Source organism: Mesoplodon mirus, assembly GCF_964341445.2.
Source record: "Mesoplodon mirus genome assembly, chromosome: 4".
Taxonomy (NCBI): Eukaryota; Metazoa; Chordata; class Mammalia; order Artiodactyla; family Ziphiidae; genus Mesoplodon; species Mesoplodon mirus.
In genome coordinates, this window is record NC_138979.1 from 61,496,249 (window position 1) to 61,517,268 (window position 21,020).

Consider the following 21,020-nt stretch of genomic DNA (forward strand, 5'->3'; position numbering starts at 1 on the left):
CCAAGCAAGAGCTAAGTAGTGGGGCAAACATGTACATGTCACAGTATCTGCTTTTAAAGCACCCACCTTCTATCAAGGGAAGCAGGTATATACACATATAGTTCAGGGAAATAAAGTTAATAATAGTAACCAGCCATAACATATATTTATGTATAGATGCTACTTCTTTCAAAGTTGCATCGACATTGCACTCTAAGCCTTCTTCATACTCAGATCCTAAAACGTCTTTTGCACCACTTTTGGTCTTTGGCAGTTCTGTAGAGCATCACAGTGACAGAATGTTTTGTGTGATCTGTGCATATGGTCTCCATTCAGCATGTTTTTTTAATAATTTTTATTGGAGTATCATTGATTTACAATGTTGTGTTAGTTTCAGGTGTACAGCAAAGTGAATCAGTTATACATATACATATATCCACTCTTTTTTAGATTCTTTTCCCATATAGGTCATTACAGAGTATCAAGTAGAGTTCCCTGTGCTATACAGTAGGTCCTTATTAGTTATCTATTTTATATATAGTGGTGTGTACATGTCAATCCCAATCTCCCAGTTTATCCCTTTCCCCCCAGTAACCATAAGTTTGTTTTCTACTGATACATCTGTGACTCTATTTCTGTTTACTAAATAAGTGCATTTGTACCATTTTTTGAGATTCCACAGATAAGTGATATCATATGATATGTGTCTTCCTCTGTCTGATTTACTTCACTCAGTATGACAATTTCTTAGCTATCAGTAGATGTTCAAAGCACATTAGAGAATACCGGGGCTTTGTCTGAACTTCTTGTTTGATTATACACGTTGTTTTCCCCTCATCATATTATGTATTTCTAGAAGTTATCCACTGAAAGTTAGCTCAAAGCTTTAGAAAAATAGATGGGGAGCAACACACTTGTGATTCAGGATGCAGGAAACAGTGGCACCTACTTCTGCTTTGGAAATTCTGTTATCTAATCCAGTCCTGGCTGTACATTAGTATCACCTGGGAGCTTTATTTTTTTTTTTTCCTTTTTCTCTGCGGTACGTGGGCCTCTTACTGCTGTGGCCTCTCCCGTTGCGGAGCACAGGCTCCGGACACACAGGCTCAGCAGCCATGGCTCACGGGCCCAGCTGCTCCCCGGCATGTGGGATCCTCCCGGACCGGGACACGAACCCATGTCCCCTGCATCGGCAGGCAGACTCTCAACCACTGCGCCACCAGGGAAGCCCACCCGGGAGCTTGTAAATCACTCGCTGTGCAAGCTGTACCTCAACCAGTTAAATCCAAATCAATGGGGAGATGCAACCCAGGTGTGAGTATCTGGGGGAGAACACGTCATCTTGTGTTTTTAAAAGAAGTTTTTATGTGGAAATAATTTGAATTCAAATTATTGAATAAATGTTGAAAAAGTTAAAATAGTACAGAGAACCCCTGTATTTACTTATTCAGAGTCACCTATATTTTTTCCCTCTGAACCATTTGAGGGTAAGTTACGTGTACCACAGCCCTTTATCCACAAATACACCAGTTTCAGTGAGTATTTGCTAAGAATGGGAATACTCTCTTACGTAACCACGGGATAGCCTGCAACTTCACACATCTACATTGACACAACATTTACAAGTATTTAATTTACCGTCCATACTCCAGTTTTGTCAGTTGATCTAATAATGTCCTTTATAGCACTTTTCTTCCTCCAGTTCAGGAGCAAATCTAGGCTAGGTACTACATTCATTTGACATTTCTCCCTCTCCTCATTTAATCTCTAATGTTTCCACAGACTTTGTCTTTTTTTTTTTTTTTTTTTTTTTTTGCAGTACGTGGGCCTCTCACCCTTGCGGCCTCTCCCGCTGCCGAGCAACAGGCTCCGGACACGCAGGCCCAGCGGCCATGGCTCACAGGCCCAGTCGCTCCGCGGCATGTGGGATCCTCCCGGACCGGGGCACGAACCCGTGTTCCCTGCATCAGCAGGCGGACTCTCAACCACTGCGCCACCAGGGAAGCCCCACAGACTTTGTCTTTTATCATATTGACATTTTTTAAGAATACAGTCCCCCACCCTTAAAAAAACTAAAATGTTCCTCCCTGTCTGATGTTTCTCGTGACTAGATTAAAGTTATACACTCTCAGCTGAACTAAAATGTTCCTCCCTGTCTGATGTTTCTCGTGACTAGATTAAAGTTATACACTCTCAGCTGAACTAAAATGTTCCCCCCTGTCTGATGTTTCTCGTGACTAGATTAAAGTTATACACTCTCAGCTGAACCCTGGGTTAGGGGTGGTGCGCCCTTTGCAAGGTACCATGTCAGGAGATACACAGTGTCTACCTTTTCTCACTGGTGCTGTTAATTTTGATCACCTGGTAAAGTGTTGCCCAGTTTCTTCACTGGATAATTACTCTTTCTTTTTCTCCCTCGCAACTAATAAGCAGTCTGAGGGGCTGACAAGACCACTGGAATATATTGCTCCACATCAAAATTTCCCCCCAAGGTTTAGTGTGTGTTGATGATTTCTGGCTGCCAATCTTTACCATGACGATTGCAAAATGATTTTCCAACTCCAGCACTCTCTCTATATTTACCAGTCGGCCCTTGAAATTTTTCACAAGCAAGAGCCCTCCCTTCTCCCCCATGTATTTATTTATCTACTTATTATTGGTATGAGCTCATGAATTTCCTTTTCTTTCAGTAATTTGTAATTTGTTACCATACTTATTTGGGTGCTCAAACTGTCTCAGATGTGGCCAATAGGAGCTTCTTCAAGGTGACTCCTATGTCCTTGTGACATGTCCCCATCATCTTTGTGAACACTTCCTTACTCCCAGGCTTATCTTATACCTACCCTGCCCCATCCCTGGAACTAGTCATTTCTCCAAATAAGGGTGCCTTTTCATGGGGACTGGTATTAGAGACCAAGATTAAGGTGCAGGGTATGCTTATTGCTAGTGGGGTGTCTCTGCTTCTTAGCCCTCTTAGCAGACAGAGCTAGGAAATATATGCATGTATGTATACATATGCAAACACATAACAAAAATACACATACTCACATATGTATACATATATACGGTGTACATATAAACATGCACATATACCTACATATACATGATTTCAAAATTATGAATTCACATTGATATCTTAAATTTAAATCCATACCCCACAGTGTTCCCCCATTCCATATTTGTATGGCTCCTTTTCCACAGTGAGATCTCTGGCTCCCAACAACAAGTCCAGCCACTTTGGAAAAATGTTTGGCAGTGCCTACTGCAACTAAGCATACATATGCCTTTAACACAGCAATTCTACTTCTGGGTATATTCCCAACAGAAATGAGAACTTATGTCCACCAAAAACATACAAGAATGTTTTATAGCAGCTTTACCCAAAGGAGCCAAAAACTGGAAACACCCAAAAGTCAATCAACAATAGAAAAGTAAATCGTGGCATATTTACATGATACTAAATTGCTATGAAAAAGAATGAACTACTGATAACTGCAACAAAGTGGGTGAGTCTCATGGGCATCAAGTTAAGTAAAAGATGTCCAATGCAAAAGGATATGTATGTTATTATTCCATTTATATGAAATTCAAAAACAGGGAAACTGTGGCTCTAGACAGCAGAGTAGTGGCAACATTCGAGACTTGTGAGGATGGGGTAAGGACTCTGAGGGGACCAGAAGGAGCCTTTTGGGGGGCTGGAATGTTCTGTGTTTTTTCTAGGTAGTAGTAACACAGGCGTAATACAAATATAAAAAAATCATCAAGCTATAAACTTATCATTTAAATACTTTACTATATGAGTTATATCCTATTTTTTTATTTAATACAGCTATAAATTGGGCTGCCAATGCAATTAACTCAACTGAAATGACTTAATCGGACCAAATTCACATGTGTTCAGGAAATGACAACTCTATCAGAACTTAATCATCTGCCTGACAACTACTGCTTTTCTGTTGTAATACACATCCAGTGTCAGTAATGGGAAAATGGGAAAAAAACTGTGCATGGAGGGTCTAATAACTATTGTAATTCTAAAATAGTGATGAGTTATTTAACAATATTTCATAATATCTGTTAACATCCATAATGTCTTGTGAATAGATAAGTGATTTCTATTGGTGACAACGCCACAGTACTGCTAATACTGTTTTGGTTTGTTGCCTACATTTATAATAGAAGGAATGCTAAGTTTCACTTGGAAGCTAGTGAAAATAAAGATGTCATTGACAGACCCCTCCATGGTGGTAATATGAAGTGAATAGTTGTGTTCCATTTTCAGGGTATCTAGATTAGCTAAAATATTCTGAGACTCACTTGGGATCATGCCCATATGTGGGCTTCTGTGGAAGCTCAGAGACCAGACCAAAAATGGCATGACTACAAACCTTCAGCTACATCATGGCAGTGGCCAGTGACGTCTGACCCCTTCACCCTTAAGTTTGTTGTGCCGCTTCCCTAATAGCTTCTAAGAATGGATGAAACATTAAGAAGCTTGGTATTTTGTTAATAGGAGGAACTTAAGCTTCATTTCCAAGGGAAGAAACAGACATCTAGATCACAGCGATCTGTTTACTGTAAGGAAATCACCTTCTTTATTTGATTGTGGAAGCCAGTGTTTGGGTCATCAACAGTGGGCATTAAGATGGTAGGATAAGGCTTCCCTGGTGGCGCAGTGGTTAAGAATCTGCCTGCCAGTGGAGGGGACATGGGTTCGAGCCCTAGTCCGGGAAGATCCCATATGCCACGGAGCAACTAAGCCCATGCATCACAACTACTGAAGCCTGCGCGCCTAGAGCCCGCGAGCCACAACTACTGAAGCCCACGTGCCTAGAGCCCGTGCTCCGCAATAAGAGAAGCCACCACAATGAGAAGCCCGCGCACCGCAAGGAAGAGTAACCCCCGCTCACTGCAACTACAGAAAGCCCACCACGTGCAGCAACAAAGACCCAATGCAGCCAAAAATAAATAAATAAAAATAAAATAAGATGGTGGGATAAGGTATATGAAAAGCAGGGCTTGGACATATTAGCAATTCCTATATGAACCTTGGAGAAAGGCATTATTGGTGCAGATAGTTTAGGCCAAATGTATATGCTCAGCGTTGACAACTAAAACTGGAATAAAACCCAAATGTCTAACAAGAATGGAGATTTCCTCTCATTGACATAGTTGTGAAGTTGCCTTTCAAATAGGCTTTGCCAAAGCTTGACCTTCAGTGAACACACTCATTAGCAAGAACCATGAATCACCTGCACCTTTTTGTGGACTAGTTCTGGACACCATTAATAGCTCTGGAGCTGCTTACAGGCACAGAAATTGTAGATGCAGCTGTTTTCAATATACAAGGCCAGGCCAGATGGGGGCTAGTTTTGGAGCTATTTCAGAAGCTAACCCGTGGGCATATGGAATCAGGACCATGTTTACTAAAAATCTGATGTGGCTTTTTTTTTTCAATGCTTTGCTATTATATGATTAAAGATTCATCTAAACCTTTAGAGGGAATGTACAGGTAACAGTAGTGGATGGTAAAAAGATTCAGGATCCCAATGTTTTATTTCCTGGGGGGCCTTTGATGCTCTCTCCCACACAGTACTTCAAATGTTCTTTAATGGACTTTTTGGTTTCCAGATAATAACCTCTTCTACAATACTGCCATTAAAAGCAATAAAATCTTAGCCAGAACCTACCTTAATTCTGAGCTCTTGATGCTCTGAATGGTCTTTTAAGGAGAAGCTGTAAAAAAAGGGAAAATCTTTATATCCCTTAGTAGTATTTCTGTAGTACCTTGTCCTTTATATTAATTAAAAATTTTAAGCTTTAAAGAAAGTAAGAAAGCAATATATGCATATGGTAAAAAAAATTTTTAATGGTAGTAAAAAGATATAAAATGGGAAATAAATGTCTCCCTTCTAATCTCCCATCCCAACCTAAACCACAGCTCCTGTCCCCAAATGTTAACAGTTTTAGAACCATCTTTCCCTGAAATGTTTTCTGTGTGTGTCTACATGTTTTATGTATATATGTTTTTATTTAAAAGCATATCATAGGGACTTCCCTGGCGGTCCAGTGGTTAAGACTTTTCCACTGCAGGGGGCGTGGGGGTTCGATCCCTGATCAGGGAACTAAGATCCCGCATGCCCACTGTGCGGCCAAAATGAAAAAAAAAAGTATTCAAGTAAGAAAAACAAAAAAATTTTTTAATGTATCACAGAGTTCTTTTCATACCCATGTACACAGACCTGCCTCATCATTTTTAGGGTCACGTGATATTCCACTGCGTGATTATCCAGGGTGACAATTTACTTAAGCAATCCTCTACTAATGGATATTTAGGTTGGTCTTAGTTTTTCTCAAGTTAAAACTGTCTGCAGAGAATATCCTTATTAAAAACACTTTTGTGTACTTAGAAGGACAGCCCTCAAGTAGTTTCCTAGAAGTACAATGCTCAGGTCAAGAGGGTGGGCATTGAAACATCCTCTTGACCTGAGAACAGATTGTAACCAAACTGCCCTCCAAGGTTGAATCGGTTTACATTCCCACCAACAATGTCATGGGTGCTTGCTTGTTCACACACATGTCAATTCTGGCAGTATTAAATTTTTTAAACATTTACTGATCTGGTGGGTCAAGAATATTTCATTGTGGTTTTGACTTGCATTTCTTAAATTATAAGTAAGGTAGAGCATCTTTTCATTTGCTTATGGAATTTGTATTTGGTTTTCTGTGCATTGCCTATTTATCATTCTTTGCCTGTCTTTCTTTTGAGCTGTTGCCTTTTTCTACTAGATATTTTTGCATTCAGTAAGTATTAAGTTCCTACTACATGGTGAGCAGTATGCTGGGCTCACCACTGTTGGTGAGGAAACACCACTGTCTTTGCCCTTTGGGAGCTTACAGTACTGGGACACAAACATTAACCAAGTCATGCTCTGAATGGGTGTATGTACAGACTGAGTTAAGTGCCTTGAAGGAAAGGCTCTTGCATCTCTTAGAGCATGTGAGAAGAGAGAGACCTGGACTGAGGGGAGGAGAAAATTACCTGAAGGAGCTGACATCTAAAGAACAAATAGGATTTGTGGTTAGGGAAAGCATTTCTGGAAGAAGGAACAGCATTTTGGAGGGAATGTGATGTATCAGATGAGCTAAAAGAAGGCCAGGGATCAGAGCACAGAGAGAAGAATAACAGTGACACAAGATGAGGCTGGACTACATTACCTGGGCCCTGACCCCATTGATGATTGAGGGGTTCTTCTCCTAGAGAAATAGAAAGTATTGAAGGATTTTGAGCCACAGTTGGTTATCAAATCTGCATTCTGAAAAGATCACTCTGGCTGAAACGAAGGTAAGCAGGAAGACCAGTCAGAAGGTTTTTGAGTGAGTCCATATGAAATCTGATGGTACCTTGGCCCTGGATTATGGCAATGGACATGAAGAGAAGTAGATGAGTTCAAGAAATATGGAGAAGGGCTTCCCTGGTGGCGCAGTGGTTGAGAGTCGGCCTGCCGATGCAGGGGACGCGGGTTTGTGCCCCGGTCCAGGAAGATCCCACATACTGCGGAGCAGCTGGGCCCGTGAGCCATGGCCGCTGAGCCTGCGCGTCCGGAGCCTGTGCTCTGCAATGGGAGAGGCTACAACAGTGAGAGGCCCGCATACCACACACACAAAAAAAGAAATATGGAGAAGGTCAAAATTTGATGATGGATTGGATATAAGGGATAAGGAAGGGAGGAAGTGTCCAGGATGATTCCTAGGTTCCTAATTAGATGGATGGTGGTACCATTTACTGAAATAAGAACCACCATATGATCCAGCAGTTCTACTCCTGGGTAGACATAAAAAAAAAACTAAAACACTAATTCAAAAAGATGTTTGGACATGGCAGCACTATTAACAATAGCCAAGATATGGAAGCAAACCAAGTGCCCGTCAACACAGGAATGGATAAAGAAGATGTGATATATATATAGATATATATATATAGATATATATATATATATATATATATATATATATATATATATCTTCCATTACATATATATATATACATAATATTACTCAGCCATAAAAAGAATGAAATTCTTCCATTTGCAGCAACATGAATGGAGTTAGAGAATATTATGCTTAGTGTAATACGTCAGACAGTGAAAAACACTATATGATATCAGTTATATATGGAGTCTAAAAAAATAATGTAAATGAATGTATATGCAAAACAGAAATGGACTCAGAGACATAGAAAACAAACTAGAGATTACCAAAGCGGAGAGGAAAGAGAGTATAATATGTAAAAATACTGAATCATTATGCCGTAAACCTGAAATTAATATAATATTGTAAATAAACTATACTTCAATTAAAAAAAGAAATACTGGAAGAGGTCAAGGATGAATTCAGGCTTACACAACACATCTGAGTGAAGCTGTCAGATAGCTAATTAGATATAAAAGTCTGGGACCAGGGAATTCCCTCGTGGTACAGTAGTTAGGACTCCGCACTCTCACTGCTGAGGGCCTGGGTTCAATCCCTGGTCAGGGAACTAAAATCCCATAAGCCTGGGACCAGAGGAGAAGTCTGGATTGGAGACATAAATATGGAAGTCACTGGAATATAGTAATTAAAGCCATGGGCAAAGATGCAATCACCCATGAAAGGAGTACAGCACCCAAATCAGCTCTACTCTGAAGCCTTAAGGAACACTAACATTTAATGGCCGAGTAGAGAAAGATGAGACAACAAAGAAAGAACAGGTGAGCAGCCCGAGAGCAGGAGGAAAACCAGCTGAGTGAGGGGTCCCAGAAACCAGTGAAAGAAGGTTTCAAATAGAATGGAGCAGCCAGGAGTGCCAAATGCTGCTGAGACATCTAATAAGAGGAAGGCTGGAAAATGCCCATTGGAATGGGCAACATGGAGGTCCTGGTGACGTTCATTTGAATTGTTTCAGTGAAATAATGGGGGCAGGAGTCAGACTGGAGATGACTGAGAAATGAATGGGAAGTGAAAACACATAGACACCGTATGGACCACTCTCAAGAAGTGTGGTTTTGAGAGAAAACAGCCCCAAACCTATTCATCCTCAGTCTCTACTCTTGACCCTTCCTTGCCACTCAGTAAGCTGAAGTGATTTTCTAATTTGGTATTTGATGTTCCACAGCTGTGGTCTCCCAGGAGCCATGGCAACAAGCCAGACAGGGATAGAGTCTGCAGGGGAGGCCACCTCAACCTTGGGGGCTCTTCCACCTCTCAGAGCAGCTTCTGACTCTGCAGGCCTGGGAAGGCCCATTGTAGAAAACGCTGCTGAAACTGGCTTTAAGAAACAAAGAGTCCTTATATTTTAGAGACACCCACTGAAAAATGTAAGGATAAATAGTGTCTGGGATTTACAAAGTGAAAAAAGCTAAGCCAGGAGTTGATCATTTATTGAAGCTGGGTGATGGGATGGGTACATGGAGGTTTATTATACCATTCTCACTACTTTCGTTTATGTGTAAATTTTTTTCATAATACATTGTAAAAAAATTAAGTTTAGTAACTATGTAAATTGAAAGTACACAGAGCCAGTGACTGTCACAGGCCCACTATTGACCATGCCACTTAAAATGGGATCTCCTTTAAATACAATTTGCCATTCGCTTGTGGGTTTCAAGGTACCAAATGTCTAAGGGAGTCAAGTCTGCTCTCAGATGCTGTCCTTTCTTCTCTCAATAACCCTAACACCTTGTTCCTTGCCCCTCTTCTCTGTTCTTACCTCCCTCCTGAGTCCGCTGTTATTGGACTCCAAATAGCAGTTCTGTCACTTGTTCATGAACTTGAACAACTTCCTTCTCAGACTTGAACCATGTTCTGAAAGATGAGGATGCACATCCACTTAACAATGTTGTGAAGATGAATTCTGACAGTGTATGCGGGAGTAGGTACATAGCTACATCCTCAAAAGTCCACAGAAGTCAGGTAATACAAATGAATGAAGATGACCAAGTAGGAGAAAGTCCTGTGACCCTTTTAGCCTGTCTTTAGCTTTGCCACTTTTAGTAGACATACCAGTAGGAAAAATTGTAAGAAATTTTCTATTCTATAAGGAAAATATTAATTCAGCATGATCATAAATGGAATAAATAATCTATATTCATAAATAAATGGGTAATAAACTGAGACTTAGCCTCAGTGTTGGGGAGCATTAGGGAGCGGTGGGGAGTAGGGCAGGCCAGAGCACGCAGGCCCCGTCTAACAGAGGCAGTCCTCCTCAGCTCCATGACTGCTGCCATGAGAGAATGTGGAGCCAAGGTTAACATGTCTTCTTGTTTTACAAGAGAAGCTAGAACTCTAAAATTTTTATGTGAAATCTCCCAATTCTTAAATTTGGTTTCAATTATTTACAAAAAAAGAACACTACAATGGCTAAACTAATTCCATTTGTGGGCCAAAAGCAGCTCATGAGCTGCCAGTGTGCGACCTCTCACCTAGATAATGGGATAGAACACAGTTTCCCTTCCCCGCTCCCTTATCTTCCAACTCTAACTTTCTCCTTTCTCTCATTCTCTACATTCTTCTCTCCTAACCACTCCCACCCTTCCTTTCTAGACTAAGTCCAAGTGGTAGGAGGGATTGAAGTGGGTTGAAGAAGTGATGAAGCCCAAAGGGCTGTGATCTAGATGCCTCATCCTGTTCCGGGGCCTAGGCCAGTGCCCTGCACATAGTGGATCATAATGACAAACCTGATGAATGAATAAGCCAGCAAGTAGGGAGCAGTCAGTTTCTTGTGCACACCTAGGCTTACCTGAGGACTCTCATTTTTCTCAACAGCCTTGCGAAGTCGTTCTGGCCGCTCCATCATCAACGGGAACTGGGCAATTGACCGGCCTGGAAAATATGAAGGAGGAGGGACCATGTTCACATACAAGCGACCAAATGAGATTTCGAGCACTGCTGGAGAGTCCTTTTTGGCCGAAGGTCCCACTAATGAGATCTTGGATGTCTATGTGAGTTTGAACTCCTGCCTGGATTTTGTATCTTCTTGCTTCTCAGGACCACACTTAGAACAAATAAACAACAAATATTGCCCTTGCTCAATAAGACCATTTGAGCGGCACCTTTTGGGGTACCCTTACATGCTTGGCATTCATCTTTGCCCCTCACCTCCGAATGTACCTAGCTCATAGAAACCTTAAACTCTCCCAGATGCTTATTACCCTCAGCGTTTATTGAGCCAGTAAAACCAATTTTACTTGTTGAACCAAATCAGAGGCAAAACATATCCTTTATTTCATGAGCATTGGCTCTCCTCCAGGCACTTTCCTCCTGTGCTAATTTGGCGTGTTTTCTTTTTATGGCAAAAGAAAGCAAATGCCTAAAGCAAGACAAGACCACTCACAGTTCCCAGCCCTCTTCAAATTCTATTAAAGCAAGTGAAGAAACAAGAACTCCAGAGTACTCCAGACGACACAATAAAGCTTGGAGGAACAATATAGAGATTTACTAGTCGTTCCCTGCTTCACAGAAGACAGAACTTTGATTTCTTTGACAAGAAACTAAAGTATTAAGTTGCCCCAGAGTTAAAAATGGTCCTTATTTTTTAAAAGAAACCACTAGAATCCAATCTTCTTAAAAAGATCAGGAAATAAAAGGTGACCGGAAATAAAAGCTCAAAATCACGTTTTGATAAAAAAGAATGCGCTCACCCATAGATATATATTCTCTCACCATCTCCAAAGCCATGCTGGTCTACTTGATATTTGCCAAGTTCGAATTTTATAAATATTACTTGTCCATCTATACAGTTACATGTTCATTCCCTTTGGGCCTAGTGGCTCATGGACTAGAAACTACAAAGGAAGTCTTGTTATAGCTCATTCTGAATATTTTTTTATAGACTGTCCAGCTGGTGTTGGACTCCGGGTAAGTTTCAAATGGCATCAGGGGTAAAAACTCAGGTTGTTAAAGGCCCACTGTGGGTGGTCTGGGATGTGGTGGCCAGTAATAATTTCATAAATGGGACAAGGTTTGCACTGGCAGAATGTTCACACAGAAGAGGCACAGTAGCGGGGGAAAGGATTTCCGGCCCCAGAATGACTGTTGGCTTGTGTGAAAAGAGAAGTGAGGGGATTAGGAGTAGACAGCAGGGACCTGAGGTCACACCACCATGTCCCTCGGGGGCTCTCTGCTCCCCACCATGGTTCCTGGATGTAGGGGGCCCAGGGGTTCTCATGTCCGCCTTCTGTTGGGTGATTTCTAGACAGGAGGCCACATATCACATGTAAGGAAGGGGTAAAGGCTGATGGTGTAACTGGATGGAATAGACACCCTCAGGGACCAAACAGGACCCACCCATGCAGGAGTGACTCAGAGAATGCCTGTAGCTAACAGGACCTCAGAGATCAACTGGATTCTCACCTCCTGCTTCTCCAGATGAAGAGATCGAAAACCATGAGATTGAGGGACTTGCTCTAGGTGACCCAGCGGGTAAACAGGAGAACTCCTTCGTAAAGCAGTAGAGATAGAAATATCATAGCGTGACCTGTCTCCTTGCCTGGCTCTTATTTTAACTGCAGATTTGCATTCCGAGGCTCCATTTAGCCCACCACCCTGCTTCCCTCCAGGAAAGCCATGAGCACAAAGGATTTTGTGCTCCAAAGCCAATAGGGAGGGATTTATTCTGCTGAGCCATGCTGGTTTGTTTTGTGTTCTTGTCCCAGACAATGTTTAATTGCTGACTTCCACAGCCCTATGCAGCTTTTGTCATGGGTCCCTGAGAGAATAGGACCCAAGGAAACTTATTGCCCTTATACCTGTTTTCCTCACCTCATCTCTCTGTGGCTCTGGAACTTTCCATGGATGAGAGGGGATGGGACCCAGAGAGTCAATGAGGGAGAGGGTTGGGTCAGACCCTTCCTGAGCCAGCGTCCCAGGCCAGGTAGAGGACTTGGGAGGAACCTAGGGGATCTCGGGGCGACGCTGCCAGAGGTCTGGCCCTTCCTTACATGACTCTATCTCGCCACCTAGTGTTCAAACTTAAGTGTCTATTTTGGATATTTTGAGGGCCATGAGCAAAACCTAAGCAATGGTAGAAGATGGTTGGGAGCCGACAGAAAGGTTCCCTACCATTGCTCCCATCTTCCTGTTTAAAATTTATAAAATCTTGACTTTCAACCTAGTTTTCTTCTTATTCTCTCAAAGACTACGTTCTTCATTCTTCAAAAGCAGATAGCAAAAAGCCACCTGGAAATAGCTTTCGTTTAGTGTGTCACCAGTCCGCTAATATTATTAGATATAAATCAGTCCACTCATTTATAGTTAGTGCCACTTACACCATTGAGCCCAAAGCCAGCAGGAAGGGGGTATGCATGTGTGCCAGTGCAGTGACATTGACCTTTGTGTTGTCAGATGATACACCAGCAGCCTAACCCAGGCGTTCACTACGAGTACGTAATCATGGGGAACAATGCCATCAGCCCACAGGTGCTGCCTCACAGGAGACCAGGTAAAATTTCTGGTTTTGCTGCCGGTCACTCCGGATCATTTCCTTTTAACGCCCTTTCTCTATTCTTCTTGTGTATCTGCCCTCTGTCTCTTGGTCAACACAGAGAAAACCCATGGACACATATTTCAGAGTCAATGGGCATTGATATCAGAGGATGCTTCACCATTTGCCTGAGCCTTCACTGGCAAGACTGTTTCACTTGATTCAAAAATGAAGTGAACATTCTCAGTCTGTCTTTCCAGTTCAACATTTTGAAATGTCTTTTATATTAGTTTCCTATCACTGCTATAACAAATGACCTTAAACTCAGGAGCATAAAGCAACACAAATTTACTGTCTTATAGTTCCGGAGGTCAGAAGTCCAAAATTGGTTTTGCTGGGCAGGAATCAAGGTGTTGGCAGGCTGTGCTCCCTGTGCAGGCTCTGGGAAAGAATCAGTTTCCTTGCCTTTTTCAGCAGAGGCCACCTGCGTTTCTTGGTTCATGGCCCCTTCCTCCGTCTTCAAAGTCAGCTGAATAGCACCTTCAAATCTCTCTCTGCCTCTGACCCTCTTCTTCTGTCATCTCTCCTTCTCTGACTCTCGCCTCTTTCTTACAAGGACCCTTCCGATTACATTGAGCTCAGCCAAATAATTCAGGGTAATCTCTCCGTCTCAAAATCCAGGATAACTTAATCACATCTGCAAAGTCCCTTTTGCAGTATAAAATAACACATCCCAGGTTCCAGATATTAGGACACAGACATCTTCAGAGGGCCATTATTCTGTCTACCACATGCCTTTTTTCTTGGTCCCCTTCTGCTTCGGCTAACACAGCTTTCACCTATAAGAAAAGAATAATGAATTCACACCTAACAATCCACTTCTTGCCTGTGGGCTCTGCTGACAGAGCCAGCAGCTTTGTTTGCCTCTGCTGGGTATAGCACAGCCCCTGGCTGATATTTCTTTACCAGTGATGGAGCCCACCACCCAAATGGAGACTGTCTTTTTCATCTTTCAGACAGAAGGGTCTGCAGAAATATTAATAATAATTGCTAATAATCACTCACACGCAGAGTCCTCACTATGTGCCAGACACTGCTGAGCCCTTCACATAGACTAACTCATCAAATTCTCACAACTATGCTCAGAGGGAGGTACTGTTATTAGCCCCATTTTAAGAGTAAGGAGATGGAAGCTTAGAGAGATTGAGTTACTTGCCCAGGTCCCACAGTGACCTCAGGTCAGCCTGGGTCACTAGCCCCTGTGCTTATTACACTGCCTACAGGTGACCTGGTCCAACACCTGTCCTAGAAAGTGAGGGGACAGATGCGAGACCTGGCTGTACATCCTTCTCTGGGCTGCCGATTGGATAACCAGGTTATCTGATTGTTACAGGTTGGGGAGGAGCCACCTGGCACATGGGGTACATGTGTTGTCCAAACTCCAAGTCAGCACACCCAGCCTGAAAGATTTTTTTTTTTTTGCGGTGCGCGGGCCTCTCACTGTTGTGGCCTCTCCTGTTGTGGAGCACAGGCTCCGGACGTGCAGGCCCAGCGGCCATGGCTCATGGGCCCAGCCCCTCCACAGCATGTGGAATCCTCATGGACCGGGGCACGAACCCACGTCCCCTGCATTGGCAGGCGGTCTCTCAACCACTGCACCACCAGGGAAGCCCTGAAAGAATTTTTAAGCCATTTCCAGGAGCAATATACAGTCTGAGAAACCAAGTTCAGTTGGGGAAATATTGAGATTACTGATGCTGATTTATAAGGACAATTGGACAGACTATTTGAAATCATATAGGATGGTGATGAGTGATAACAAGCCTAATGGGTCTCAGCTAATGGGTAGCCTGTGGTTCTGGGATCAGCTACCTGGGACAGGGCAGGCCAGAAGGGGTCAGCTGTAAAAAGTTGGTGAGGAGAGGCAATCTGGACCAGGCTTCATCCACCATATCAGTGGAGTCAGGAGGCCAGAGCTTGAATTCAATTCTGCCACTTTCTTGCTGTGCATCCTCAGGCAAGTCAGTAACTTCTCTGAACACATTCCCAGTCTACAAAACAGAGAGGGAAAAACATACACTCAAAGGTTTTATTTGGGAGGGGGAAGGTATTGCATAAATTAGGTGTCCATCCTAGCACAGTGCCCAGTATATATAAGGTACATAAAAGATTTTAAAATGTTTTATCTGATAACATCTTGGACAGTTTCATTTATATTCGTATGCTGGCCTTGATTCTATTAGTTTAATTTGCATATAATATTTTAAACCATGAAGTATTATAAGTAGCCAACTAAATAAGAAAGTGCTGCTGAAAGGGTAGAGAAAGCTCTAAGTTTTAACTGCATTTTATAGTAACCTTAGAATTTGCCTCCTTATTTTATATTAAACTAATGAATGCTTGAACACTATTCAATCAAAATGGAAATATGTAAAGTAAAATGCAACTGCTCCATAACTGCCAAAACTTGGAAGCATCCAAGATGTCTTTCAGTAGGTAAATTTGGATAAAGGAACTGTGGTATATCCAGGCAATGGAATATTATCCAGTGTTAAAAAGAAATGAGCTATCAAGCCATGAAAGGACACGTAGGAATCTTAACTGCATATTACTAAGTGAAAGAAGCCAATCTGAAAAGTCTCCGTATTGTATGATTCCAAGTATGTATGTATGGTATTCTGGAGAAGACAAAACTATGGAGACATTAAACAGATCAGTGGTTACCAGGGATTAGAGGGGAGGGAGAGATGAACAGGCAGAGCATAGAGGATTTTAGGGCAGTGAAACTATTCTGTGTGATACTACAATGGTCGATAGATGTCATACATTTGTCAAAACCCACAGAATGTACAACACCAAGAGTGAACCCTAATGTAAAATATGGACTTTGGATGATAAGGATGTGTCAGTGTAGGCTCATCAGTTGTAACAGATGCACCACTCTGGTGTGGGATGTTGATGGTGGAGGCTGTGCATGTGTGGGGCAGGAGAGATACGGGAACTTTCTAGACTTGCCACTTGATTTTGCTGCTAACCTAAACTGCTCTAATTAATATACGTATTTTATATTATATATATGTCTATTTTTTTTTTTAATGCAGTATTCCCAACCTCAGCCCTCTCCCATCTTCCCAGAAGGAATCTCTCTTTACAATTTGGTGGGACCCTACCCAGCCCTTTCCGTGCATACACAAACATGTATGCGGCCAGTTTGAATATTTGTCTACAATCTAAGTGTGCCAGTCTTTTCCATAAGCCAACATAAATCTAACCTCAGTTTGAAACTTCTCTAAAACTGGTAGAATACTCAATCTCAGTCAATCTGGGGGCTCCCACACACACCCCAGATAGAGGAAAGATACCTGCCTGGCAGGTCTGTGGTGCTCAGGAAACCCAAGACCTCAAACACGTGCCTCTCCTCACTTTGGAGATCTCTCTCTCTCTGTCTCTCTCTCTCTGAGAAAGCGCTCTCTCCACTTTTCCCTCCTCCTTTCCCTGGGCTGGCCCCTCTGGGACCTGAGGCTTTCCCTGTGGGAAGGAAGAGCTGTTAACTTCCTGCACCTTTCACTTTCACCCCTGCAAAAATCTCAGACAAGAAAATCTAAGAACTTGGCCACTTGGACTGGGATAGGAGGAGGAACAGAGATAAAGAACAAAACACAAATTAATCTCTCAAGGACTTCCCTGGTGGTCCAGTGGTTAAAACTCTGCTCTTCTAATGCAGGGAGCATGGGTTTGATCCCCAGTCAGGGAACTAAGATCCCACATGCTGCACAATGTGGCCAAAAAAAAAAAAAAAAAATTAGTCTCTCAAAAAGTGTCCGGCCACATCTGTGTATGTGTATACAAACTGAATTCTGCTATGCTTTTTTCTTTCACTAAACAACCTATGGGTCATATCTCCATGTCACAACATGTATTTGCTTCATTCTTTTAAAAAATAGCATAATATTTCATTCTTGGTTGTAGTATAATTTATTTGAACCACTACCACTGGTAGACATTTAAGTTCATTTTACTGTTTTGCTGTTTCAAATTAGTAACCATACTTATACATACCGCTTTATATATAAGAATGAGAATATTTGTATGACTATTGTCCTGGAAACTGAATCCCTAGGTCAAAAGGTGTGTGCATTTAAAATTTAGAGAGATATTGCCAAGTCGCCCTCCAAAACTTTGCATGTATTTGCAGGCTCACCCAGTGTGCCAAAGTGTGTTTTCCTGCACCTTCAGCGAGGGGTTTAGGGACTTAAGGGTTTCCAGAGTTTCTCATCTTTATTGTTAGGTAAATAGAATTGCTGTTGTTAGTTGCTTTCTCATGTAGTTCTTTAATTAGGAAGGAAGTTGAGCGTTGTTGTGTGACTTTTGACTGTGTGTATTTCTTCTCATGTGAAAAGAAATTGCCTCTCCCTGTCCCTTGCCCACTTTCCCTACTGTGATGTTCATCTTCTTCTTATTCATTTTTAATAATGTTTTTAATATTAGGGAAATTAACATCTGCCTATTTTAAATTTATGTGCTATGCATTAGAAATGATCTCATGCTACCTATTTTCTAATGTTGGAGCCATTGCCTCTTTACAACTCACCGTCCAAACCCATCTCCTGTGGTGTGTGCACTTGCCTCTCCTAGGGGAGCCCTTCAACGGCCAGCTGGTAGCAGAAGGGGGGAGCCAGCAGGAGGGAGAAGGGAAAGAGGTGGACGAAGAGAAGGCAGACGTGCACGGCGGGGCATCTGAAATATTCGCCTCGGAATCAGCACAGACCTTCCCGGTCAGGCATCCTGATAGATTCTCTCCCCACCGGCCGGACAATGGGGTACCACCAGCACCACAGACCCCACGGCGGAGCCGGGATCACAACTGGAAACAGCTGGGGACGACGGAGTGCTCGACAACTTGCGGGAAAGGTGAGCTCATGTGCAGGCTAGGAGGGTCTCTGCAGATCCCCGAGCAGGAGTGGGGAACATGCAGGTAGGCCCCAGGCACGTGGCAAAGCTTCCCCTCCTTGAGCCTGACTGTGTGATTGCTCGTTAGTGTGAGGCTGTGTCGGGGGGTCCCCAAGACCACCCTCAGGCTCAGTGATCCACCGGAAGGACTTAGAAAACTCAGAAAACCTGCTGTGCTCATGGTTACAATTTGTAACAGTGAAAGGCTACAGATTGGCATCAGCAAAGGGAAAAGCACATGTGACAAAGTCCAGGAGACACCAGGCGCCAGCCTCCAGGTGTCCCCTCCCAGTAGAGTGGCACAGGGATGCACTTGGTTCTCTCAACAATATTGTATATGAGTCAAGTATTGCCAACCAGAGAAGCTCACCCCAGCTTTGGTGTCCAGGGGATTTATTGGGGTTCAACCACATAGGCATGTAGCTCCCACATTAGCTACTCAGCCTTTAGCACCCCAGAGGTCAAACTAATCCAACATGGCCTAAGGCCTCAGGTATGCAAAGACAGGCATTCACAGAAATCACATTGTTGGCATAAACTAGCTTGTCAAACTGACAGAGCGCAACCCAATATCTCTGGCATAGAAAAACTCTTATCAGCAGAATATTCCAAGGGCTCTGAGGTCATCTCCAGCCCTGGTCAAGGACCGGTCCTGAATACAGCTCTCTCTTTGGAATATGCAGGGTCTGAGCAACCCAGGCCTGCTGAGTTAACCCTTTCCTGCACAGTGTGTTCATTAATAATCAGAGAATACTCTCACCGAGTTCAAGGTTTACAAGCTGACGTACAAGTCAAGGTTGTGGAACACTTACACAAATGCCATTCAAAAGTCATTCTCAGGGCTTCCCTGGTGGTGCAGTGGTTGAGGGTCCGCCTGCTGATGCAGGGGACACAGGTTCGTGCCCCAGTCCGGGAAGATCCCACATGCCGCAGAGCGGCTGGGCCCACGAGCCATGGCCGCCGAGCCTACGCGTCCAGAGCCTGTGCTCCACAACGGGAGAGGCCACAACAGTGAGAGGCCCACATACCGCAAAAAATAAAAATAAAAATAAAGAGGCAGAAAGCTAGAGATAATTATGCATTAAGGCCAAAATCAGTTTAGTGAGGATCTGTCCATGACGCCATAGAGGTAAGCAGTGTGAAATGAAATGTACTTGACATAGGAGCCCAGGATCAAAAGGTATTTTGATAGTGCTGAAATAGTCTACCATTTAGGTAGTGGTGTGATGCCTGCTAACGGAAACAGATACACTCAGAACTAGGTGAAAACTAGGTGAAAGGATAAAGATTGTTGTCGTGTGGTTTGATATCAAGGGTGGCATGTGTAGAAGAGTCTCCTCCATTTCATGTCTTTAAAGACAGCCTGGCCCAGCCTTTCCAGTAGGACAAGATTTAGGCCTGTCTGGAGACCATAACGCATTGCATTGTGGACACAGTGGGACAAGGACAAGAGCATCTGCCATTTGCCACACACCCTGCGTGCTGCTCACCCAGCCTTGTGTTCACTGGACTCGTCCAGGTGGTCATTCAATGGTCTGTATCTGTTCTGTACCAGGCATGATGGAAGGACCCCTTTGTCCCTCTAAGGTTTGCTCCCAGCCAACAATGGCCTCAGAGACGTCAGGGCAGGGAGGCAGTGTGGATGCACAAAACATTTAGCTCATCTCATGGCTGTCAGTGGTAGTGACAAGTGTGATGTGACCAAGAAATTCTGAGCCTGCCACAGCTGTCCATCTCTTTTCTGCACAAGCCAAGTCCACTTGCCTCGTGATCTCATCATTTTCCCCACACAAACCCTCTCCCAAACTCTCCTCCAGTCCCTCCTGGCAACACTCACCAGACCGCACATTTCTGTGCCTCTCACATTAAAAATTCCAGCATCATGACAGCATGATCACAGGGGAGAGCCCTGTCACTGGTATACAAGAGAGGCCCATACTCTGTCCAGTCACTGCCCAGACCTCTGTTTATCTGGTCAAACTCCTGGCTTGGCCCAGTTGATCCCTGATGTTCCAAGACTAGAGTTATTTAATTTTGTCTTTCTTCTTATTTTGTCCATCTCTCCACAATGCCTCACTGACCTCTACACGGTCCCCTGAATTCACCAACTTACCTCATGTAATGTCCACTGATTACCTGTGGTACAGTCCCCCCTCCAACATAACACGCTTCTGTTTAGATCAACACGTTGAACATACAGCCCAACCAAACTGATCCCAGATTGTTCCTGCTCCCTGAAGCCCAGCCAGCACCTGACCTCCCCACCCCATTCTTGCTGGCCAGCACTTAGAGGGCTAATTGTGTGGCATGCTTGGACAATGAAGAGGTGGCCAGGTACCATTTTGAGTGATAGCCTCCCTTTCTTCAGAAATATAAACTGACCCAGAGAAAGAAACCTTTTCGGTCATTGGGGTCAAGAACTATAGATCTAGTGTTTTCTCACCATCGGAGACAGAAAGAGTACCTCTGAGTTTATTTCCTGGGCTAAACGCTGGAACTGGACCAGGCGGAAGGCAGGCAGTGGCCAAAGTGCACACAGCCCCAAACAGGACCCATCTTTCCAAGGCACAGAGCATTCCTAGGGTAACTTGTATCCTTTCAGCTAAAGATACTCAATTTCTCCCTCATTAGT

At 43.2% G+C, this 21,020-nt stretch overlaps 1 protein-coding gene across 1 annotated transcript in view; it reads left to right on the top strand.

The window, feature by feature from the left end:
* Positions 1 to 21,020, top strand: part of THSD4 (thrombospondin type 1 domain containing 4) — a 584,514-nt gene that overhangs the window by 540,602 nt on the left and 22,892 nt on the right. Inside the window, exons 9-11 of the mRNA XM_082618510.1 lie at positions 10,783 to 10,958; positions 13,360 to 13,456; positions 18,074 to 18,349. Of these exons, the coding sequence (XP_082474636.1) occupies positions 10,783 to 10,958; positions 13,360 to 13,456; positions 18,074 to 18,349 (549 nt within the window). The remainder of the gene's footprint in view (positions 1 to 10,782; positions 10,959 to 13,359; positions 13,457 to 18,073; positions 18,350 to 21,020) is intronic.